This window comes from Wyeomyia smithii, chromosome 1 (genome assembly GCF_029784165.1).
Source record: "Wyeomyia smithii strain HCP4-BCI-WySm-NY-G18 chromosome 1, ASM2978416v1, whole genome shotgun sequence".
NCBI lineage: Eukaryota > Metazoa > Arthropoda > Insecta > Diptera > Culicidae > Wyeomyia > Wyeomyia smithii.
Window position 1 is genome coordinate 63,014,868 of NC_073694.1, and position 26,133 is coordinate 63,041,000.

Consider the following 26,133-nt stretch of genomic DNA (forward strand, 5'->3'; position numbering starts at 1 on the left):
GTGGAATCATATTTTCACGAAACCGTTGCTTTGGGTCGAAAAATAAGGCTTTCCGATGACTTAATCAGGCAATATCTTATCAAAGGTCTTCCGTATGCTTCCACACGTGCGATCCTGGCACGAGATCCAGCTCAAACCTTGCCTCAGTTTCTAAATGCACTGATTCGAGTAGAACGCGCAACGAAGGACACTGAAAAACGCGATTCTGATGTGGCCGGGCGCTTTGGGGCTAATAGAACGCCAATTAGAAAGTCATCGGACAACAGGCCACGCACTGACGGTAGCGAAAAGATTGAGATTGGGCATCGAAAGTGACACGTCGATATTAAAAGGATTTGGTGGTGGTGAGTGTAAAACCTTAGGAGTTGTGACAGCGACAATCCAAATAGATGGATATGCCAACGAAATGAAAATTTTGATTGTTCCTGATGCATTATTGAACTATGACTTACTGGTAGGCGACGACTTCTTCAATAAGAAGGGTGTGACTGTTATTAAATCACTAAATACAGTTACTATCACTTGTGAGAATGATAAAAATACAATTATGAATTTGGAAGCAAAAAAAAGGGCATCCTGTGAAAGCGCTGTTGACAATTGCCGATATAATTGTTGAACCATCCACCACGGTCGACATAAAAGAAAGAAAGTAAACCTAATCAACAACTATCGAAACTGCTTTGCTGTAAATCTGCGTGAACTCGGGTACACAGACATCGAGAAAATGCACATTTCGCTAAAAGAGGACAGAGTTGTTCGACACGTACCATACAGGGTAGCTTATGGTCAGCGGAAGTATTTGCAAGATGAAATAAAGAATCTTCTAGAAAACGACATTATTGAGGAATCTTCGTCAGAGTTTGCTAGTCCCGTGGTAATCGTTCCAAAGCGTACTGGTGGATACCGAATGTGCGTGGATTATCGTAGTGGCAAACGTGTATTTACCGTATTGGATATGATGAACGGTTACCTTCAAATAGGCGTAGCTGAAGATTCCAGAAAATACACTGCTTTCGTCACGCCGGATGGTCAATACCAATTCAAGCGTGTACCATTTGGTCTTTCAAATTCCCCTGGCGTGTTTGGCCGAGTAATGGGTAAAATCGTTGAACCGCTGCGAGATCAAGGAGTTTCGTTTCACATGGATGATGCAGTGATTGCCACGGCAACAGAGGAAGAAAATTTGGAATTGCTAGAACGTTTTTTAATTGAGGTGGCCAAGTCCGGGATGACACTCAAGGTGGGAAAGTGTGAATTTTGAAACGGTCGATTTTGTATTTAGGGCACGACGTAGCTGAAGGATGCGTTACACCTGGAGATAACAAAACTGAAGCCGTAGAAAAGTTTCCCACACCCGAAAATGCAAGAGCTGTCAGGCAATTCCTGGGACTAACCGGATATTTCCGTCGTTTCGTACAAAACTATGGACAAATTGCAGCTCCATTGACGCGGCTCACAGGAAAAGTGCAATTCATCTGGGGCAAAGCTGAACAAGAAGCATTCGAGAGCCTCAAATTTGCCTTAACTCGTCGGCCTGTCTTAACATTATACAATCCGAAGCTCGAACATGAAGTTCATTGTGACGCAAGTAGCTTTGGGTTGGCAGGTATACTTATCCAGATTAACGAAAATCGCCAAGCACAAGGTCATGTATTTTAGCAGAGCAACGACCGATGCTGAAACCAGATATCACAGCTACGAATTGGAAGCGTTGGCTGTCGTGGAAAGCTTTAATAAATTCCGCTACTATCTTCTCAACAAATACTTTACTGTCTATGCAGATTGCCAGTCGTTGGCATTGACCGAGCGAAAAAAGAACTTAATCCTCGAATCGCACGGTGGTGGCTAACCATTCAGGAGTTTTCGTTTGATTTGAAGATCAGATCCGAACGATGTATGGATCATGTTGACAGCCTGAACCGGAATGTGGTTCGACGTGTTCCAGAAAGCGAGCAAACGATGCTGATAAATGTGGATAGCTTTGACTGGGTGGCTGCACGTCGGTTGCAGGATGGTAAAATCTGCAAGGTTAGGAAAATGTTAGAAGGATTATTAACACCCGAAAAAGATATTATGAAAAGCTACAAATTAGTAAACGGACGCATATTTCTTGACACAACAGGTGGACTCAAGTTTGTAGTTCCCACTAAAGTTCGTTTCCATGTCGTCAAATCTATGCACGACAATATGGGCCACCCTGGCATAGAGAGAACAATCGTTGGTTAGTTGGTAAGTCAAGACTTTTGGTTTGAGAACATGAACACTTTCATCAAACAATATGTGAAATGTTGCATAGAGTGTGCTGCTAACAAGCGAGGGTTGGACGAAACGCGAATTCAAATTCATACTCACATGAAACAACCTACTCCATTCTGGGTAGTTCATATGGACTATTGTGGTCCTTTCCCGAAAAGCAAGAGGCATAACACTCAGGTCCTTGGTATAATCGATGCGTTCACTAGGTTCATAATTTTGCGTCCCACAAAAAGCTGCAGTACATCAGGGGTTATTTCTGTCCTAAAAGAAGTTTCACAATATTTTGGAATGCCGAAAATAGTCGTGTCTGACAGGGGAGCGGCTTTTACGTCAAAAGCATTTGCGGAGTTTTGTGCAGAAGCTGACGTGGAACATTCCCTCGTAGCAGCTTAAACACCTCGAGGAAATGGACAAATTTAAAGATGTTTCCAATACGTCACCAATGCCTTGAAATGCTTTGCGTTAAGTACTGACGAACGCGATTGGGACTTGAATTTACCTGCAGTACAATGGGCCATGAATACAATGAAAAATAGTACCACTGGAGAAACACCACAGTTTGTGTTGTTTGGGTATCGACCAAGGAATGTACTGAAGAATAAACTGCTAAACGCTCTTCGGGATGAAGCTAATTTAGGTTCAGAAAAGCAATTGCTACCATAGATCAGAGAGAAAGCTTTAGAATTGATGACCCGGAACGCTCAGAAACAAGCAGAACGATACAACTCGTTGCACAAGGCTCCCCAAACGTACAAAGAAGGCGATTTGGTACTCCTACGGTATGAACCTCCAGTGGATGGAAGCTCTCGGAAACTAATGCCACGATACCGAGGACCTTACATAGTTGAGAAGGTGTTAGAGGCAGACCGTTATGTTATAAAGGATACACCGGCAACCCAAGTTACTCAGAGACCTTTCGAATCCGTCTATGCAGCAGATAAAATGAAACCGTGGGGTCAGCCGCCAGAAGATAGTTTTCCTGAGGTTGAAGAAGATGATGAGATCGAAGCGCTTTGAACTATACTTTGAAATCAGCCGCTAGCAGATAAATTTCCTGTTGCAGAGAATATGACACTACATATCACTAAGCCTAAAAGAAAAGTTAGGTTACCATTCAATAGAGATAGCATTTAATTTAAATTACTACTTTACTGAATAAATCATTTCCAACCTGATTGTTTTAAGTTCGATCAAAATTACGTCGTCTCTACCCATGAATGACAGTATTAAAAAAAACCTAAATTAATCCACCTAGCGGTCAGACCCAGCCTTTCTCATTCAAACTTTTATTTGTAAAAATAGATTTACATGAACGCTTCAATCCAATAAATGTATATTCACTCTTAAAAAATATTGATGTTGTAATCTATACATATGAAAAAGTTATCCGGTCTGTCTGTCTGTCTTACCCATATAGGCTCGAAAATTACCGAACCGATCGGCGTGAAAATTTGTATGTAGGGGTTTTTGGTGCCGATAAGGTTCCCATGATAGTTTGAGACCTCTCTCTTTTCTGGAAGGGAGGGTTCCCATACAAATGAAACATTGCACAACTCGAGAACAAACCAAGCAAATGAAACCGAATTTGGCATGTAGATGTTTTAAGGGGTAAAAAATATGTCCATGATGTTTTGACACCCCTCCTTCTTTTGGAAGGGAGGGATGCCATAAAAATGAAACACAAATTTCTGCACATCTCGAGAGCTAACCAACTAAATGGAACCGAATTTGGCAGGTGAATGTTTTACTGGTAAAAAAAATGTGCCATAATCGACCTTAGGCAACATTTTTTCCGATTCCCATTAAATATGAGTATCTCCGGAACCAGAAAGATGCACAGAAGCTAAAAATTGATCACAGACACAATCTTGAATTTTAAGATGGTGACTTCCGGTGTCTGTTAAACAGCCGAAAATGACCAAATACCATTCAATATGAATATTTTCGGAACCAGAATTACGCCCAGATGACAGATATTGATTTCACAGGCAATTTCAAATTTCAAAATGACGACTTTCGGTTTCTGAAAAACAGCCCAAAGTGACCAAATACCACCCAATATGAGTATCTCCGGAGCCAGGATGTTGCAAGAACACCACTATGAATTGTAGGATGGCAACTTCTGGTTTCTGGAAAACAGCCAAAAATGGCCGATTTCCGTCTGACATGAGTAACTCCGGATCTAGAATGATACACAGCAGCTGAAATCGACCACACATCCCATTTTGGATTCTAGGTTGGCGACTTCCGGTTCCTGGGAAACAGCCGAAAATGATCGAATAACACCCAATATGGGTGTTTCTCCAACCAGAATGACGCTCAGAGGCTAGAAATTATCTTAAATACCATTTTGAAATCCAAGATGGCGACTTCCGGTTTGTGAAAAACAGCCTAAAATAACCAAATACCACCCAATATGAGTATATCTGGAACCAGAATGATGCAATGAGCTAACAATTGACCTCAGGCACCATTTTGAATTGATAAATGGCAACTTTTAGGAAACAGTCGAAAATGACCGAATAATACTCAATATGAATATTTCTGTAATCGAGATGATGCATAGAAACCAAACATTTTGAATTTAAAGACGACCACTTTTTGTTTATGGAAAACAACCAAAATAACTAAAAACCTCCCAATATGGGTATTTCCGGTGTCAGATTGATGCCAGAAAATCTGCTAAAAATGACCGAATACCACCCAATATGAATATATTCAGAATTAAGGCGTTGTCGAGAATATTGTGAAAGTCGAAGATATCGTCATTTCGATAAACCCAATCATTTCAAACGATTTGTTATGTGACTTTGATCATATCCTATGACCGATTCGTCGTGCATTCGCAGACTTTTAACACATCGCAAGGAATCAATAAATTTGGAACGTTCAAATAGTACGATACCACATTTAAACTATGTTGAGGCCACATGTATCGATAAAAGCAGGTATAGTTTTAAATAGTCTTTGAATTTCTTCCATTTCCATAACTTTTGAGCCACATATCAAATTGTTATGAAGTTTGTTATTTGTAAGTTCGAGAGATGACTCGTTCGTATGACACTAGATATGTTCAAATAAGTCATGTAATCTTTGAGATAATAGACTTTAGTTGTTTTATTAACAATTTAATACATAACGGTTGCTTAAGTTCGATTATAATCAAATGAAATGGGAACGTATAGGGCAGCCAAACTTTTAAACCAAGTGTTCAATCATAATTCATCAGTTAACCCTTAACTCGTTCATTTTATATCCATATTGTTCAAATCGGTTGTGTAGTTTCTGAGATAATGAAGCTTCGTGATTTTCACATTTCGATACATTACAGACGAAGTTACAGTTAAATTCAATAGGGTGTTATGAGGCAGCTAGACATTTCATTTGACACTAATTTTGTGGAAATCGGGTCAGTCATCTTTGAGAAAAGTGAGTGAGTCCAAGTAGTCTCCGGAATATGTTCCTTTTCTTAGCTGGATTTCACATTTTTAAACATAACAGGCAAAGTAATAGTCCGATTGCAAAAAAAATCAATAGGGTCTCATGAGGCAACTAGACCTTCCATTTGACACTGATTTTATTAAAACCGGTCCAGCCATCTCCGAGAAACATGAGTGAGATTAAACAGTCTTCAGAACACGTTTCTTTTCATAACTTTTAAACCACAAGTTCAATTTTATAAAATTCAAAATATAAGGGTTTTTAAGGTAGCCCGTTCATTTGAAATCAATTTTGTTCAAATCGGTTGTGTAGTTTGCGAGATAATGATGTGCAGTGATTTTTACATTTTAATACATAACCTCTAAACTAAAAATCCGATTACAATAAAATTTAATAGGGTCTTTTGGGACAACAGGTCCTTTCATTTGCAATTAATTTCATGAAAATCGGTCCAGCCAACTTTGAGAAAAGTGAGTGAGAATAAAAATCTGCACATACACACACACACTCACACATACACACACACACACACACACACACACACACACACACACACACACACATACAGAAAATGCTCAGCTCGTCGAGCTGAGTCGAGTGATATATGCCATTCGGCCCTTTGGAGCACTTTTATACTTTCGGTTTTGCAAGTGATTGCTATACCTTTCTAGGAGAAAGGCAAAAACAAACAATTTGTTTTGGATTCAATTTGGCGGCAATGGCTATACTGTGTGGCTGCTTGGTGATTCTCATCACTGCGAAGTGGTCGATGCACTTCCATGGAGGTAGATCTCGATCATTCCAGCAAGTTGCTCTTGCGGGGGTAATCAATTGGATTCACGACGATACTATGAGAGCCAGCCGTTTTGATGTGCTGAGTAGTTATCCTTATCGATTCAGGAAAGTAAATACATTCCGATTCTGCTGACGATAAATACTATCGTTTGCTGCGAGACGAATGAGACTGCTGCTGTACTGGTGAGAAGTTGTTTTCTTTTGTTCTTCCTTTTCGCTTTTGACAGTTTGCATCGTCTCTCAATCGACTCAGGGTTGAATTGTTTGCTATAATGTACACGATCATTCAAAAATACTTAATGAGCGAGCCTCAGTGAACCTAAAATTAGGTAATCAAAATGCGTGTACAAAGTGAGGAGGCCCAAATGATACTTTGGATCTTCTGCGAAGGTTATTAACGAGCTGCAGTTGGAATTAATGATTTGATAGGTTACGGTACTTTGAGAGTAACTGTGTGAATGAAGAAATGGTTCAGTAACAGTCCTTTGAGAGTTACTGTTTGAAATAAAGTAATATCAAAGGCAATGGAACGTGTTGAATTGCCAACAAATAATTAATATAGAATATCTCCGGGACGGAGATAGGCAGGATGGCCGAATGTAAGAAGTTACAAGTCTCCGAAAGGCCTGAGGAGAGTATATTAAAACACATCCCTATGCTGGCTAGCTGTGTTGTGTAGTCTGAGAGTAAAGTCGTCGCTCAGTCTACTACCACTGTTAAGGTTATTCAATAGGCAACCTGAAGTAGTTCTCCGCTATACGTTGCCTGACCATGACGTGTTTGAAAAAGGCCGGGACTCAGCTAGTTAGAGTGCTTCTTAAGTTTAATTTAAGATTGACTAGCTCACACTACTGTTTTTTGTTCCGAAACAGAATGACCATTCTGTTTCGGACCAGAGTGGTCTATGTACAAAAATCGGTGTAATACTATCATGTAACTCGTAACATGTAGCATATTACAGGTGATAAGTAACATGTCACTTGTTCTGTACATGTAACACGTGATATGTAACATTTTACATGTAATGTAACACAAAAAATGTAACATGTGAAGTATTATGTATTATGAAACATGTTGTGTTACATGTAATGTTACACGTGACATCTTACATATGACATGCTATATGTATCATATAACATGTGATACTAGCCATTTAATACAAATTACCATCATTTTCTTTGTCTTTTACCAGGTTTGTGTACATAGACCACTCTGTTCCGAAACGATTCGAGGATTCCAGTGAATATATATATGAAGTCAGAGTGGTCTATGTATATTGGTGAGATAAAATCACCGATTTCGCAAAGATTCTGTTAACTCTATGTATCCCAATGTTAAACCACTTCATAACCTTTATATTAGAACATTTTGTTTGAAAGAATCCGTTGAACAGAATTTTTCGAAAATTGCTTCTCCTGAACAATTTGCTCGATGGCACATAGCCCACTCTGTTCCGCAATACAGTTTGTGTCAATTGTGCATATAGTTGATTAATAATAAGAGTTTAAAGTTCTTTTTTTAGATTAAACTGATTTCATTGAGGACAGACAGTGCGTGCAGCTGGAGAAGCGAAAAATAAGCGAACTGAAAATATGATACAGACTTGAAAAAATATACCGCTTCCAGACGGGACAGGTAAAAGTCGTTGTCAAGAATACAAATTAGTTCGAAAGAACGGATTTCTCTCCGCCGAGAATAGGTTTAGAGAGTACGGAATCAAATTGTATCACAAAAAAAGATTTGGTAAATTTCACTCATCCAACCAATCGTATTCTAACTTTCAGGTAGTAAAATAACATGTTATTTAGTTTTTTTCACTATTAGATTTATTCAATTTCATCTCCATATCCTAATGCACGAACTTTACAACGTTTGGACCCGCTCGTTTTTGATCGGATGTTTTCGGATGTTTCCGAAGTGCTTGCTTCATGATGGCCCAGCCGCAGTTCAGGTGCGTTGGGAGGATTGAGATGCTTCGGTACGAAATTGACTTGTTTAGACTCGTACCACTCCAAAACATCTTTCGAGTAATGACACGGCGCTACATCAGGCCAGAAAGTTGTCGGACCATTGTGTGGCCTCAGAAGTGGAAGAAAACGCTTTTGAAGATATTCTTTCAAGTATACCTGCCCATTGAGCGTCCCGGTTGTCACGAATGGGGTGCTTCGCTCTCCATACGGACAAAATGCTTGCTAAACCATATAATTTTTGACAAACTTTGAAACCTTCTGCTTTCTAACGTCCTCAGGAATTTATGATGAGCGGTGAAGTACTGGAGCCCCGGAAGCTGCCGAATGTCTGCTTCTATATATGTCTCGTCATACATAACGAGGCAATGTGATTTCGTCAAAATCTGCAACCGTATTCTGTCGTTAATTTCATTCATTACGATCGTATGTGTGCAATCCTTCACGTTTTTTCACATCTTGGACGAAAGTTTTACTGAAATGCTGTTTTAGCCATACTATACCGAGATCCATTTTGGCCACTTTTTTCCGGTCGATGGTCAAACGCTCATTGTACCGATTTAAAATGTATGCAAAGGTTCTTTACGCCTCTTCTGTTCTTCCGCTTCCATCTTAGCAAAGATTAAATTAGCAGCTGAGTGTTTAATGTTCAACAGGAAATACGCAATGAGTAAAATGTTACAGCCTTTTGAAAATGATGCAATTTGATTCCGTACACCCTTTGCATGTCAAGTTTATAATCTCTTCTCGTTTATTTTTCGTGACATTGTCAGTTTTACTAAAAAGCAAAGGCCATTATTTGTCTTAGCAATTAGTTTACTTCGCGCGCAACACTGTACGGCTCAATCACTTACTACGGTGACACAACTATGCCTTTCTGCCGCAATCATGGAGATGCAGAGGTAAACTCGGTCTCTGACAACAACGATTGTTACACCTGCTTCCTTACAACATCCTTCCTTACCCTAACGATCGTAATGACCTGGCTGGTGCCGATATCGATCCATACAAAGTGGTAGCTACTGAATTGCTGAACACTGAAGATGACGTGATTCCTTGTGCAACTTCCCAAGCTTAGATCGCTGACGGAGGAGCAATGAAATGTTCGGTTGTCAAGCTCACAGACTTCGCAGCCAACCGTTAGTGTACAGGACAACTGTGGGCCTAGCGCCACGCCTATTGACTCTAATGGTCTCTCCCAGCCGAGATTCGAACAGTTTGTAACAGTAACAGTAATTACAGTTTTTTCACGTGCAATGTTTCATAACAAACCGTTCAGTTATAGAGATGTCATCGAAACAAGAAGAAAATCGCCAGAGAGTTTTGCTCGCCACTCTGAGAATCTACATCAAGGCAGACGCAAAGCAGATACCGGAGCTGAAGTTCTACGCTGCCCAATCACGGTTTAATTTTCTAAAAAAAAGTGAACAAATTCGCCAAAAACTGTTTGCTACCATCAACAGTGGAATTTACCGCACCGAGTGTCTCCAGAAGCGTCTGTTGCCCTTCCAGCGGTCCCACGGAGGCGAAACATTGTTTTGGCCGGACCTGGAATCATGCCATTACGCGCGATCGACGTTGAATTGGTACAGAGACAATAACGTTGTCCAACTCCCAAAATTCACCATAGATTCGTCCAGTGGAAGGATTTGGACCATAATGAAGGCCAAAGTTCGAAAATCCTCCAAGGTGTGTAAGAACGAGTTGGAGTTGAAAAAAAAATGGATGAAAGTAACCAAAAAGGTCGAATCATAAACCATATATATTAGTTCATTCCCTGAAAGTTTCAAGAGAATCCGATTTAAAATAAATTTTTAGCGAACATTTTCGTCTGGTGCGTTTTTTGACGTAGGGCTACGGCTTTTTTTTCTTCGCTAGATTACATTTTATAAAATTGAAAAGAAACTGGCTAATGTTGCGTCAGATTTCAAATGATTATACTGCCGTTCCAATCATAGTGGTCCCATGTTCTACACAAACCTTATGCACGCTGGGACAACTATGCTTGGAACGGCAGTATAGCAAGCGAACGACTCAATGCATCTAAGTCATTTATGTATCGGTGGATAGATGAAATGTGTGACAATTGTTTGATATAATGTTTAACATTATTGCTTTACTGCTTAGTGGTGAAAATAGGTGAAAAGTTCCAAGGTCAAGCTTTTCCATACATTTCCCTCGCTATTGCCTTGTTTACCGAGCACGGATAATAATAAAAAGGATGGAATAAATTCCATTGCCTATGTATTCCCACTCAACAAAGTGTTTCGTTTCGTTTCTCTTTATCGAGACTGCGTGGCCACGCCTTTAACGCAAACATCTACACTCAACTCGAAACAAAAGACTTCGTGTAGAAAATTCAACTTCATTCTTGTTCTTGACACAATAGCAAGTGGAGCCCTTATACCTGTGTGAGATACACGGTATATAACAGGCTTAGTGAAATATGTTGAACAAGAGTTAAAATAAATATATATATATATTTGTCCTACGTCACCATTTCATACAACTGCTAGGGCTGTATACCTTGTAGTATTTTGAGTACAGGCTTTTTGTGAGCAATAATTCCAAATACACGAGTTCGTCGATCACCTTAAGTTCATCTCAGGCTACAGAGACTTGAATTGGTAGGCTGATGCTGCTCTCCCTAGAGCAGTCTGATTCATCTGGCTTTGACTCTCAATAGGGCATAAATAGGCTTACTCTGCTCATCTAAACTACATGCTATGTTATCCGCTAAAGCCATAAGCTGAATGAGCCTCGTGCAAATCGTGCGCCCTCAAGGTCAAACCATCAAGAGCGTTGTTGAACAGTTAACAAGAAAGTCCATCATTATGTCTTAACCCTTTTCACGATTCAAAGGAACTCGAGAGTATTTTCGCAACACGCACGTAGCACATCAGTTTCACCACGAGAAACCGTGCATGGTCTGCAATAGCTGTTTTCGATCGCCTGTATCGTAGGGCGTCGTGATGTAAATGAAGATGTGATGTGTGTGCACGTAGTACCATTTCTGTAAGATCTGAATGAGATGACCACGGCCCAAGGCGGCGTGGGCTTCTCCGCTTAGTACTAGCACGCAAACCTTCTAGTTGAAGACCATGAACGACGGGACGGACTTCACCATACGGCAAATCCTTCAGAAATGCCGTGAATACAGAGCCCCCACACACCACCTATTCATCGACTTCAAAGCCACGTATGATACTACCGACCGAAAAGAGCTATGGAAGGTCATGGACGAAAACGGCTTCCCGGGAAAGCTGATTAGACTCATAAAGGCTACGGTGGATGAGACGCAGTGCTGTGTGCGGATTTCGGGTGAATCGTGCAGGGGACTTCGACAAGGTGATAGTCTTTCCGTTCCCCGCGGGTGATGCCATATGACATCACCTGACATCCAAACTTTGGTTACACTTTAACAACTATGCTTGAGTTTTTTAACGATGAAACTATTCAATACGGTTAGTGAACCGATCGTTCCACAATATGCAATAGAGTTTGTACCAATTGTATATGTAGTTGCTGAATAATAAGAGTTTTAGGGTCATTTTTCGTGGTAAAAAAAACTAATTTTTCTCCGCGGAAACACGGTTAAAAATATTTTATCCATTCGAGTCTATACTTCATGAACATAACATTACACACTAAGACCAGATGAACGAAAACTTAGAGGTAGTATTTGGTGAATATGGAGATAATAGATCATTTTGGTTTAATTCCATCGCTCAACGACCTGTAATAGATCGTATCGTACTGTTCGATAGAAAGTTAAGGTACACAAATCAATTCTTATCTCAAAATATAGAGGTCATACCTTTGTCAAAATAGTTGAAGTTGATTTCCAGTTTCTTTTTTCAACCCGATTCCAAAAGTATCTTTATTGAATGGTATATGAACTTTTTTGGCTGTTATTCAGAAATCGGAAGTCGCAGTCTTGAATTAAAATAGCGGCTGGGCTTTGTTCTGGCTTCTAACCAGCCAGCATCCCAATTCTTGAAATACCGTTAAAGGTACTTTCTCAGTGAAAGTCGACATTTTAGATTTTGAAATGACTTCAGGAGTTCGTTCCTGGCTCTTTAGTAATATCCCAGTTTCGGGAACACTCAAAGTAGATGATGTTTGGTAGGGTTTCTTACAGTAACCGGAAGTTGTTATGTTGAACTTCAGAATGGCGTCTGAAGTGGATTGTTAGCTTGCAGGCATCACCTCGATTTGGATATTATTTTGTTATTCTACAGCCGAATAGAACTTAGAAATGAAAGGAATAATATCAATAAGCTCAACTGTGTTACGGAAATTCATACTTATAGAAAAGAATAAAAAAAGCAATGTTTTTTTTTTCAGTGTATATTTCTCCAAGTGACAGTATGTGTGCGAATATTTATTTGACGTGAAAAAACAACACAAACTGTGCTTGATATTTCACCTGATATCACAACATATCCGTAGTTTGTGATACACTGTGTCTCGGGTAGTAACGAAGTTATTATATTCTAGCAATTTGCTCACATTATTTATGCTACAAACCTGCTAAATATCAATTGTCATAAGACTTAACGACTTTCCATCAGGGGATGCTCATTTTAACGGTATTTTTTATTTTAGACAAATATTCTAATTCTTATAAATACAAACGACAATCACTTATACAATAAAAAAACCTCCGCACATTCAGAGAATCATGTTCAGCAGAAAAGTAAGCACATTATACATCTTTAAAATAAACTGTCCAAAAGCTTCAATAGAAATCTCAAATATTCCGGCACAACTAATCCCAAGCGTCCTCTGGGACGTTATCATTCCAAGCAGCAACGCTGCACGGACGTGTCGATAGTCCGACTGGAAAGCCGGAACGAACTTAAACCGTTGATGCCAGTCCAGGTTGTAGATGGCGAGGGAAACACTTTTGTTCTGTAAAAAAATCAATTGAAAGGAAAATTCCTTTGGAATTGAAAAAAGTTTACCGCCTTGTTAAGATCGTCAACAAGCCTAAATATCCAAAACATTTCTGCCAAACTCACTAGGATGTAACTACCCTCTATAATCGAATCGATTGATAGTCCTTTGTAAATACAGTAAAACAAAGCACAAGTTAGTGATAGGAAATGCAGATAAAACATAACTGAAAACGTGATGCTTAGAAAGCGCTTTACATAGCTCAATTGCTCCAACAGTTCGTTGTGACTGATTATTGTGGCTCTCAACTCTTGTTTCAACAGTTTCCAAAACAGCATATCTTTTTCGAAATCCTGCAACTCTTTTGCTTTTTCACTAAAGATCAGTCCGATCTCTTCATCAACACGCGAAAATAAAGTTGCATACGCGTTGATAAGATCCTGCATTGCTTGGTAGAATCCCATCAGAACCGAATTTTGTACCGTCAGATTGGCCACAGACAACAATGAAATTACGAGAAACATGCAGTTAGTGAAATTGTCACCGAACAACTTCCAATGGGGTCCCAGCCCGGCTAAGTTGTCTGGAGTGGCGAGCATCTTAGTGTTGTAGAGCCCAAACACACGGATAAGAATACAATCAACTACAAAGCAAATCAGCACCCAAAATGAGACCGATCGTATTATCCGGTACGATTGATTTCGGCCGTCCACTCGATCCGTTCGGTTGTTCAACATACACGACAGATAACCTCGGACCTGTCCCAGATGCTCGCGATAATACCAGGTTGCTCCGGCACGGATTATGATTACGACGGTCTCGGTAAGAAAAGCGACCACTCCGAAAGTGTCAGCCTCGGACTTCCACTCATAAACGCACATATATATGCGATCCAGTACAAACACAATCATTAGGATAATCAAAATACGAATGAACGCAAACAATCGTCTCAAGTGTACGTTGTTGGTTTTTAGGTAGATCCCTGGCAAAATGAACAAAGATTATAGGCAAAATTTGATGGTATTTCGATTTAGAAACGATTACCGCCGATCACCAGAGCAAATTGAAATGGGCGGAAGTAGTCGGCTTCATCGTCCAGCGATCGTAGAACTTCCTTGAAACGGGTTACCAGAATTTTACACTTTTCCATCTTCCAGCAGCTTGCTGAGAGAGTCCGCCTATCCGCTGGACGAATCAATTCGTACTGGAATCAAACGGTTTAACAAGGTCTTCAGTCCTTTTGCTGTTTCTATAACTTGAAAGAATGTTCTAGATGCAACAGTTTTGTTTTGCATAATTCATTAAAGCAGGAAAGAGAAAATGCAGATTCAAAGGGTGACAGTGTGCAGATACGTGTTGCACTTTTTATTTCAAGCTCTCACATACATTTGTGGTCAACAGTTGTGAACAAAAACAGCTGAATATTATCCCAGCGACCAGTCTTTAAACATGAACTGTGACATGGAATTCTAATTTCCAATCCAAATTCCAAATTCCAATCCAAAATGAGCGCGGAAAAATAGTAAATGTACCGGTCACAAAATTTATAAAATAAATGAATAGTAAATAAAAAAAAATTGTGGAACTGAAGTAAACTAGATAGCGCTTGCTCGAGCTAAAACGACATTCACAAAATGTAAAAACTTGCAAAGTTCCATGAGTGCACATTTGTTCAAAAAGATTTCAAACCAATCAGAATATAGTTGTTTTTGACTCTTTTGACGTCGACTTTCAACATCAATTATACAAATAAATGATTATATAAATCATTATTTGTCAAAAATCTATAGAAGAATTAAAAATTAAAAGTGTTTAACCGGGTAAAATGTCCGTATCCATCCGATTCAGATTCACCGTCTATCGAATATTTCCTAATGCCTTGTGCGAGGCACTCGACTTAATAAGAAGGGAAAACAGTATTAGAGTGTAGATTCCAATAAATAACCATTCTATAGATCTACGCAACACAAATTTGCAGAACGACCTAGCACTAGCGAAAGTCGAAGCCGAACGTCATTGTATCGAAAAACAGAAACCATCTCCCTTGGTATAATTTGGAAAATCAATATAATTATGTAATCATACTGGGCACAATTACATAAATGCGTAACATTTTTTTTACTGCAAACTTCATGCTTGTTTAGTTTTCATCGCAAGTTAATTACTATCGAACGCAGATTTTGAAAAACAAGCAACATCCCGTAAAACCTGACAGGTCGAAAAAGAGTCAAGGACCCGAAAGGGGAACTGTAACTGATGGACGCCTCTTCGTTCTACTATACAGGACAGGTTGCTGAAAGAATGAGGTGAGTATCGCGGGAAGCAGCCGCCGAAAACATCAAGAAACGCTTGGTGGTGATAGGCCTCTAGGCTCACACACCAACGCGTTCAAGAACCCCGATAGAATCAGGAGAGAAGAGTGGCTGGGGAAACCGTTGAAGCCAGTATTCCTTTTGCAGGTGAAGCGGGGAGAAAAGAAGACGCCCACATACTCAAGTTGACGGATCAAAGTACTTTGAAGTCTTCAAGACAATGAAAGGCGAAGCTCAGCTTAAGGATTTGAAAATGGATGAAGCATCCTAAGGACGCTACCTACATAAAACGGTAGCCGAGGAAGTCCTGAGGAAGGATGTGCAAATTCGGACACTCGCCTGAGAGGTGACTTTCCAGTTTAGAAACCTGCATGAAACACCGATTCAAAAGGTTGTTGCCCAGGTGGATGGAGTCGTTTACTGCAGTTATAATACTCCGTAGGTCGACCTGGTAACTATGGAGCTGACAGGCTTAACGACATTTTCAGAATCTAGTTCAGTCCACATCGTCAGAAAACTCTAGAGTTTATTTGGTTATCTGGATGTGCAAAGGAACAACTGGGGTTTTAGATGCTCCTGGAAGAGCTCGTTCTCATAAAACTCCTTATGGGACTTTAAATCTCCAAACCCTGGAGGTGTGTGGTTTGGTTTTTCCGCAGCACTTTATTGATATTGTCAACAGAGGAGATAGCGGATCAAAGGGGCTCGATGTTATAGACGTGCGCTCTTCAAAAGATCGCTCAATTTTTCCCATACTGCAGGAATCCTTAACATGATTCTCACTGCACTTGCCACAACGTGCCTTATTGAAGAAGTAAGCGGCTGTATGGCCTAACTGTTTACAATGAAGGCAGTTCACGACACGGGGCACATATAGCCGCACAGGCTGACGAACCCGGTAGTTGGTAGTGCAGATCCGGCAAATGTGACTCGATACAATCTGACGGGGTGTAGGTTTTCTTATCCTCTACGAGTGATACTGATGACAAATTTTTGCAGTCTAGTATTTTTACCGCAGGAAGGCTGCTGCTCTTAAAACAGCCTACAGCATGCTTCAAGACTCGACGGACAGATTCGTATCGGTCACAACTGTTACCGTTGCGCAACTCTTGCCCTACAATGCCCATGCAGGAAAGTGCAAGCAAGGGAATAATAGTGTAGTGTAGTAGTTACTATCTCGATGTTATGTTTTTTGTTTATGTTTAGGTTGGGCATGCGTTTAATTGTAATTATGTTCTATTATGTTTGTTAAAATACTTTCTTATCTATCAAATGTTAAAAATGTCAGAGTGTTAAAATAATTAAATGTAGGGACTAAAATTAATATTTAAACTCCAGTGAACAATAACGTCATAAACAATTAAAAACAATTTGTACTAAAAACTGAAAATACAACCCTGCTGATACACCGCATGAAATCTGCTGCACTATGCACGGAGAGAGTTGCAGATAGAGATGCTGATAGGTAGTAGAGAAGCTTGGGAGCCGGATACTGTCTTCTTGACTTGACCGGCGACGAGTAAAGACGTGATTACTGGGTGAAGACCCCACCACGAGAACCTATTCTATACGAAGGAAGGCCATTTCGTGCCATTTAAGTGAAACTTAGCACCAAAAAGTTAATGCGCCGGTTAAGAAAAACAAGTCAGGACCCGTTACCATAGTCTGGCTGAATCCACGCGGAATAGCAACCGACCGGATCCCCGGTTTGACGCAGCTTTTGAGGTCGTAGTCTTCCTGGACAGGGACTGCGACGGGCTGTTGTCCCCTCCACCAACGGCATCGCGACGAACATCGCGGCGAGCATCGTGCAGAGCAGCAGCGGTACCACTAGAGCCAACAGCGCAGGCCACGTGCCTCTCCCACATTCGGAAAAACAGAGTGAGTGGCTGTTTGAAATTAAAAGTAGTAAAAATATAAATTAGTTTAATTTTTGGTGCCGAAGTAGACCCGGAGCCGACCCTGAGGACCTTCGAGTCTCTCACGGCCGACAGGGAGTAAAGAAAAGAGGTCTTGGGAACCCAACCCCAAACAGTCCCCAGAGGAACGACCAGGGACTAGGGGCTTTGGCAAAAGCCCTTCAGGCTGAGCAGTAACACAACACACAACATCGATCACCACCTTTCGTGTTGGTATGTATACTCTATACTCCCGCTCGGCTCGGAATAGGCCTGAGCTTGTTTGGTCTAACCTTTGGAATTGCAATCGTCAGATCGTGCGGAATTTGCCATATATTCGAAGCATTTGACTTCAGCCCTACTTTGGGTCGAAAGTATATAATCAGAGGCGGAGCCCAGCCGAATCATAGTAGAATCAGGCCATTCGGTGTCAAAAAAGGACTTGAGCATGGTTTTATTCTCAGGCACCCCACCACTTACCCTTCCTCTATGATGAACTCTTGACAAAAAAATTAAGTCCCTCTTATCAATAAAACTGACTAGAAGGACGCACGACGAAACTTTTACAGGAAATTATAATTGGTGATATTTGGCAGGAAGAAGGAGGCTCGGTATAGTAGAACCGATAGCGTGTGAAAGGAAGAGTAACATCTCCTTACTCACAAGCACAGATAAAATAATAATAATAAGAATGCCACAGTATTTCTAATGTTAGAAGTGCGGGATACAGCAGACACCCGCGCATATATCACAACGCTTCTGGTCGGAGTGAGAAATTCTGTACAGGAAAAAAATTATAATTAGAGGACCATTTTTTCCGTCTGGGTAAAGTCTGACAGGAGGGATGACTAAAGCGGTGACAGGAGAGAAGTGAAAAGGAATGACAGAGTCAGGAGGTTTCGCTAACGAAGCAGTGGGGGTAAGGGATCAACATCCATTGCGCTTCACCCTCTAGTGCCCAATGCCGCCATTTGGCGGGCTTCAGTCGAAGTTCCGAAAAGCTTTAATAAATATTTAAAAAGTGTTTATAATGGTTTATAATGATTTTATCGAAGTCCGTTTAGAAATTAATTTGGGCACTAGAGAGTTAAGCTAGCGCACTAGTACAAGGAACTTTCATAGGGCGAGTGAAAACCCGTCCGCACAGCGGTCGAACAAGGAATGAACGATTGGTTTTCGCACATTCTACTCTCAAATTATCTTCGCTTTTTTTCGACCAGTTGAACATATAGCTTTGGTCTAGAGCGCAAACTGGAAAAAAGGTTATAGGTTTCTAACCGTTCTTGTAAATTGTGGGGCCTTTGAGCTCAGAAATGCGTTATGTTTTCAGACTCTTTTTTCAGATTGAGCTCAAGGGCAAAACCTGTGTTGACCAGTGTTATAATTCCAAATTTAACTTACTAACCTTACTTTTATGGCGACAGATCGTTGAGATCCTATGCCGAATTCATAATACGGCTCCACAAAACTCGGTCTTATCGCCCGGTCTTATAAGCCCTAATCGCTGCCGCAATCCGTCTCTTCACCTCGCGGCTCACCTCGTCGTCACATGTCACGAGAGTACCAAGATAAACAAATTCGTGGACCACTTCAAAAGTATCCCCATCCATCTCCACTGCAGCACCAACATCCGCAAAACTAACACGCTTTCCGCCAACCACAATGTAGTTCGTTTTGGCAGTGCTGATGGTGAGTCCCATTCTCGCAGCTTCCCTTTTGAGAGCCATGAAGGCCTACTCAACTGCTCTACGGTTAACACCAACTGCCAACACCAACGTTGTGTTCTCGTAACTTGTCGAGGATCTGTCTGAAAATCTGGTCCGTTGTAGATCCCACTCGAAAACCGCATTGGTATTCTTCAACAAAGGCTTCCTGCAACGGTCTCAGTCGCTGGAAGAGGATACGGGAGAAAATTTTGTAAGCGGAGTTGAGGCAAGTTACATAGCCGCTCGCTCCTGACTTTGAACTCGGTAAGCCGTTCTTCCCAGTGGCTTTGTGGTTCTTCAGCTCTGCAAGCTTCCTTCAATGCTAAGGGCCATTTATGCGTCCAATGTTAATGGGTCCAAAGCTTGTCCGCCCTCCCCAACTTCTATCCTGTTCCTTCGACGACTCTCCTGCCTTTCTCGCCACTAAACACCACTTCAAAATGTTGCTTCTAACGCCTGGCCACTAGAGATGGTCGGGTTTGGCTCTTTTCAAACCTGTATCCGACCCGTACCCGAATTTTTTTTCGGTTGAAACCCGAACCCGAAAATTTTATTTTTGTGAAACCCGAACCCGACCCGAACCCGAAACTGTGAAACCCGAGCCCGACCCGAACCCGAGTTTTTTTGTTGGAGGTCGATTTTTTAAACCAATTTGAGGCTGCCCTGAAGCTTTGAGCTTCGCATGGTAATAAAATGTTAGTGATTTTTATGATTTATGAAATTAGACATCATTATCTTATAAATAAGCTTATTTGATATAGTCGGGTGTCGGGTTTTGAAACTCAAACCCGACATTTTCAAACCCGAACCCGACCTGAACCTGATTTTTTTTTCCATCAAGCCCGAACCCGACACTTTCAAAAATTTTCAAACCCTGACCCGATCCGAACCCGACGCTTTCAAATTTTTTCGAACCCGAACCCTACGGGTACGGGTCGGGTTCGGGTCGGGTTCGGGTTTTAGGTTTTCAAACCCGAAACCCGACCATCTTCACTGGCCACCAGCGGTTATCAGGATCCTATCCCTGTCATTACACATGGTAATGACACGGTCCGGTTCTTGGCTTCGTTAGTCATTCTATTGAAGCAATTCTCCGCCTCCGCGAGGACGCAATCGTAGTGCTCTCGTTTCTTACAGCAGTGAAGCTTCTTTTAGGCAGCTCTTGCCTCCCGGTATTTCTTCCGCATCTGACGCGTCACACGATTAGCTGCTACTATCGTGTTGGCGTAGACCAGGTTCTTCTCTTCCGTCACCTCTAGACACTCAGCATCAAACCACCCACTACGCGTGGTACCAGTTGTCATGCCTATCACTTCTCGCGCTGTTTTGCTGACCGCATCACGGATTTGCTTCCACTGCTCGTTCAGGTCTACTCTAGACGGCTCACCGATCCGTCTATCAACTTTCCAGATGTATCTTCTCCGCCGATCTCGATTTAAATGCGTTAGACAGCTGGGTGCGAATCTTGCCTGCCACGAGATAGTGATCCGAATCGATGTTTGGCCCTCGAAAGGACCGCACATTTTATTTATTTACCTTAGTTTTACGGCGACGGATCGAATTTCCCCTAACACCTATTTCGTGGGCATCCTCGTTGACAGCACACATCCAACAAGTGCGGGGCCTACCTCGAAGTCGACGGACTCTGTCGGGATTTCAGCTAAAAGTAGTCTTCGCTGGTCGTTCTTCCGGCATTCTAGCTACATGCCCAGTCCATTGGAAACTGCCGTGTTTTATCAGCTTATCTCTTCCGCCGATTTGTACACCTGGTACACTTTATGTTTCATGCGTCTGCGCCAAACACCGTTTTCTAGTTGCCCCCAAGGATTGAACGCAAAACGCTGCGCTCAAAAACACTAAGAGCTCGCTGATCGGCCTCTTTCAACGTAGAGAGCCACGGAATGAATTGATGTTTTGTAGAGTGCAAGTTTGGTACGGGTTTACAGACTACGGGACCTCAGCTGGTTACACAATCCGTGAAAGGTCCTGATTGCAGCTGCTATCCGCCTTTTAATCTCACGGCTAACCTCGTTGTAACATGTGGCATGGCAGAGTTGATGATGAGCCCTATTCTCGCAGCTTCCCTCGTGAGAGGTCCGAAGGCCTCTTCCACTACTCTACGGTTGATACCAATGATGTCGATATCGTCCACAAAACCTAGAAGCATGTGAGACTTCGTAATGATGGTGCCGCTTCTTTGTACGCCAGCCCTCCGAGTTTGACAGCCCGTCTCCCTGCTTTAAACCATCTAACGTTACTAATGAGTCCGATGTCTCACCGGCTCTCCCGACGCATTATGTAGAGCCTTCAACGGTGGCACGCACCAGCCTGATTATTTTTTTTTTGGAAAACCATGTTCGAGCATAATTCACCATAACTCATTTCTCTTAACTGTAACGTACGCTGCTTTAAAGTCAATGAACAGATGGTGCGTTTGCTGGTTGAATTCTCGAAATTCATTGAGGATCTGGCGCAGGGTGAACCTTTGGTCCGTAGTGGAGCGTCCCCCTCGGAAACCACATTGGTAATCGCCAACAAAGGTCTCCGACAACGGCCTCAGTATTTGGAACAGAATACGGGAGAGAATCTTGTAAACGGTGTTGAGAAGGGTTATACCCCGATAATTACTACATTCCAGTCCAGTGCCTTTCTTGTAGATCGGACATATGAGACTCTCCAACCAGCCCAAGGGCAACTTTTCATCGGACCACACTCTCAGCATGATCCGGTGTAAAGCACGATACAGCTGTTCGCTCCCGATTTTATCTTCGTGCCTGGAAAAGCAACCTTCCGTTTCCACAAGAATCCGCTTTCAATGCAGTCGTTTCTTCCGGCGATGGAGTCTTTTTTCAGCAGCTCTAGCTTCCCGGTATCATCCTACGCTCTGACGAGTCACAGCCGTGGCTAATATGTGAACTTTGGGGCGGTTCTTTTCATCCTTAGCTCGCTGACACTCAGCGTCAAACTACTCATTGGACGTGGCTGTCGCAGATGTACCCAATACTTCTCCCGCAGGCTACCTCCAACTGGTTCTTCGATCCGCTCAACAACCTGCAGCAGGTAATCTGTAACCACTTCTCCAGTTGATAGCCGCTGGATGTTCAACTGTATCCTCCTTGTCGTCCTGAATTTTAACACGTCGGACCTCCGGGTGCGAACCTTGGATACCACGAGATAATGATCCGAGCCAACGTTTGATCCTCTAAACGACCTCTCGTCTGTAACATCTGAAAAGTGCCGACCATCAATCAGAACATGGTCGATCTGAGAGCAGGCCTCTCCATTTGGGTGCCTTCAGGTGTGCTTACGTATATACCGGCGTGCAAAATAAATGCTACAGATAGCCATACTACTAACTGCGGCGAAATTGACAAACCTCAGGCCGTTGTCGTTCGTAGTTGAGTGTAAGCTTTCTCTAACAATCACGTGTCAGAAGAAGTTCTCCTGCTCAACCTGCGCATTGCATTTCCGGTGACGATCTTGATGTCGTGGCCTGGGCACTCATTATAAGTTTTTTCCAGGAAAAAGAACTTCTCATTTTCTTCATCGAGTTTATCGTTGCTCGGTGCATACACATTTATCAGGCTGTAGTTGAAAAATTTGCACATAATTCTCAACACGCATTTACGGTCACTGATCGGCCTCCATCTAATGACACGCTTCATCTGTTTCCCTATGAGTACGAAACTGACTACCTTTCCTGCTTTCTCGCCCCCGCTGTAGTAGATGTGGTACTTAAATGAAGTGCCCTCAATAGGATCATCTGCCCGGACTTCGGCATCTCCCGTTTTCGGCCACCTCACCTCCTTACACTGCAAGTACCGAGTTTCCAATAATCGTTGTCCTTTTTCGTTCGCCTAGGTCCATGTCGATTATTCCGTTCCGTATTTATATCTGGATTGTGCGTAGTATTTAACCTTCGGTATGCTGCCTCAAGAGCGCTGCGATACCTTGTCTCGCGACGGTGCTGCTGTCTTAGATATAGCTGGCGAGGCACCGCGTTCCGTAATTCAGTCGCCCGCTCCGGGTCAGACGCTGTTCTACGCCCCTCCTAACATGGGGATACAGCCGCGTACGATCCCCCTTCCCAGTCAGCATACGACCATAGTTTCCGCCGGGGGTTGGTTACCCGATCTCCGCTAAGGTTACTCGTATTCTGGTCGGCACCTCGTAGAGGTTGGGATAGGAGTTGCTGGACAAAGGTGAATGACCACATCTATGACGTCTGAAAGGTGCTGGCAGTCGATCAGCATGTGGTCGATTTGAGAGTAGGCCTCTTCATCGGGGTGACGCGCAAAATGGGTACTACAGATGACCATTCTCCTGACCGCGGCGAAGTTCACTAGCCTCAAGCCGTTGTCGTTGGTGGTAGATTGAAGGCTTTCCCTACCAACAACGGGACGAAAGAACTCCTCTCGTCCGACTTGTGCGTTCGTATCTACGTTGGCGATCTTTGTATCGTGTTGTAGGCACTCTCCATACGTTTTCTCGAGGAGCTCATAGAACTCCTCCTTTACAACATCGGTTTTATTGTTTGTCGACGCGTACACGTTGATAATTGATAATTGTAATTAAAGAATCTGCCTTTGATCCTCAATACGCATAGACGGTCATTAATAGGCCTCCACCTAATGACACGCTTCATCTGTTCCCCTATGAGCACGAAACCGACGCCCCGTTACGCACTATCACCGCCACTGTAGTAGATGGGGTACTTGAAAGATGTGCCCGTGGCCGGTTCAACCACCCGGAATTTACGGTTTCAGGCAAACGCACCTCTTGAATGGCTGTAAACTTCACTTTTGCCTTCCGTAGCTCTTTGGCTAAGGTGGCCGCGCTTGCCGGTCGAGCAGAGTCCTCACATTCCAAGTGCCAAGTAGATAAACAGGTAAAAAGCTATTTAGAAATAGAAATAGATAAAAAGCTATAATCTCTGTTTCCAGATTGAGCTCCAGGGTAAAACCTGTGTTGACCAATGTTATAATTCCTTAACTAACTTGCTTACTCTACTTTAATGCCGACAGATCGTTGAGATCCTATGCCGAATTCAGAATACGCCTCCACAAAGCACGGTCTTGGACTGTTCCTCTCCAGTCTCCCCTTACACCCACCGCTCTGGTATTCTCGTCGACAGCACACATCCAGCGCGTGCGAGGTCTGCCTCGAAGTCGTTCCGGTTCTTCTTTTACATTGACGAAGAAAATAAAATGTTGCCGAGAATAAAAACGGACCTTCCAATAAAAAAAAACTATAAAAGCAACTTTATACATTTTATTGTGCAAGCTCGATTTAACTTATTGTAACTTTTCCTATCGAAATTTATATGATTATGTATTATAAAAGACACTCAGACTACCGGAAATTTGTGAAATAAACTGGATTGAATTTTATATTGGATATTAGTGATTCGACTGCGCGTAAACCAATGAACAGCTCTCTTCGAACATCTACGATATTTTTTTCGTTACAAGTTAACGCGTGATAACTAAAAACTTATTTTTTTTTACTGCGGTCAAAATAGGTAGATTTATTTGAAGAAAAACTGGTTTTGTTTTTGAATATATATTTATTATTAACGAAAAACAGGAGACTCTTCTACGTTTCCGGAACAAAAGCGATGCATGGCCTTCACGTTGACTTTCCGAATGCATCTCTTTATTCTACCAATCAACTATTTGTAGTTCATTGCTCTCCTGTTATTTTTGTGTACCAAGGAGTTCAAAAGCCCAAAGAAATTTTCAATTGGGCGACACTGAGGCAGACTCGTTCGGTTACCTAATTTGCATACAAATGGGGTCGAGGGGTTGCTTGTAAATTATTGTTTGTTTTTTTTTTCTAGCGTAATGTGATGCTGCTTTATCTAACCAAAATGGATACCTCCCATCAGTATGACATTTTGAAGAAATGGAATCAATATTTTCTACGAACAGTCCTTCTTGGAATATAACTTCTGAGCTTGAACCATGATCTAGAAACACCTCTCTCAGAAATAGCAATGTACAGCATCACTTTCTGTTCAAACATATGTTTGAATATGTATTATTTATATGGAGGTGTAGAATAATTATCGTTGATATGAGATTTTCAAAGAGAAAAGTAACTTTTATCGTTCAAAACAGAACATTTTTCGAAATAAACCTTTAACCATTTAACGGCATTGGAATTTCAACGTCGAAATTTGTTCAGTAATCAGTACATTGCGCTCTCTTAATTTTTTTTCGGATTGAATATCCCATCTCTTTTCAATGTTTTACAAATCTACCGTTGTGTAGTATCTGTAACATCGTGTTGACACGTTGACTCCTTGCTATTGAAGATACTAAACGATACTTTTTTGTGGAAATACTCCATTTGGGATAATTATCTTTGCTATTACCGCAGAACACTCTCAATTTCACGTCAACTTGCAATAACACTTTTTATTCATCGTTTGATAATATTCTTTCCTCACCCATAATTCGCCCAAATGGATAATTACCAGCACGCACTCGCTCCGTTTAGTTAACAAATTGACGGTATTGCTGGGCCAAATCAACTCTCACCGAGCAGCCGAAAAAACGAAAAACTTTCAGCTAGACCCCGTCATGAATGACTAATTACCGTTAATAACTCAAAACAAAACCGTTGGCACACGCCACGGCACGACACCGAAAGCGATCCATTTTCGACTGTAATTGAAAATTCAGCGCGAAATGTAGTCTACCGACAGCGGCAGGATATATTGGGTGCAATTCATCAATGCCTTCCGGCCCTTGCGCTCCCTTCTGCCGGTTGATATCAGCCAATGTGTCACCAGAACTGACAATGAATACCGTCTGCAACGACCGAGCGGAAGTGGGTAATGATTAACGACAATGTC

The 26,133-nt window shown here is 41.8% G+C and overlaps 2 protein-coding genes across 11 annotated transcripts in view; one reads left to right on the forward strand and one right to left on the reverse strand.

The window, feature by feature from the left end:
• The window catches only part of LOC129726403 (uncharacterized), a 513,997-nt gene that overhangs the window by 332,413 nt on the left and 155,451 nt on the right, over positions 1 to 26,133 (forward strand). The gene's annotated exons all lie outside the window — the stretch shown is intronic.
• LOC129726436 (uncharacterized) lies at positions 12,996 to 14,528 on the reverse strand. Its single transcript, XM_055683128.1, has 3 exons — positions 14,403 to 14,528; positions 13,427 to 14,340; positions 12,996 to 13,373 (listed from the first exon to the last, which is right to left on the reverse strand). The coding sequence occupies exons 1-3, from the start codon at positions 14,506 to 14,508 to the stop codon at positions 13,134 to 13,136; spliced, it is 1,260 nt and encodes a 419-aa protein (XP_055539103.1). The 5' UTR covers positions 14,509 to 14,528; the 3' UTR covers positions 12,996 to 13,133.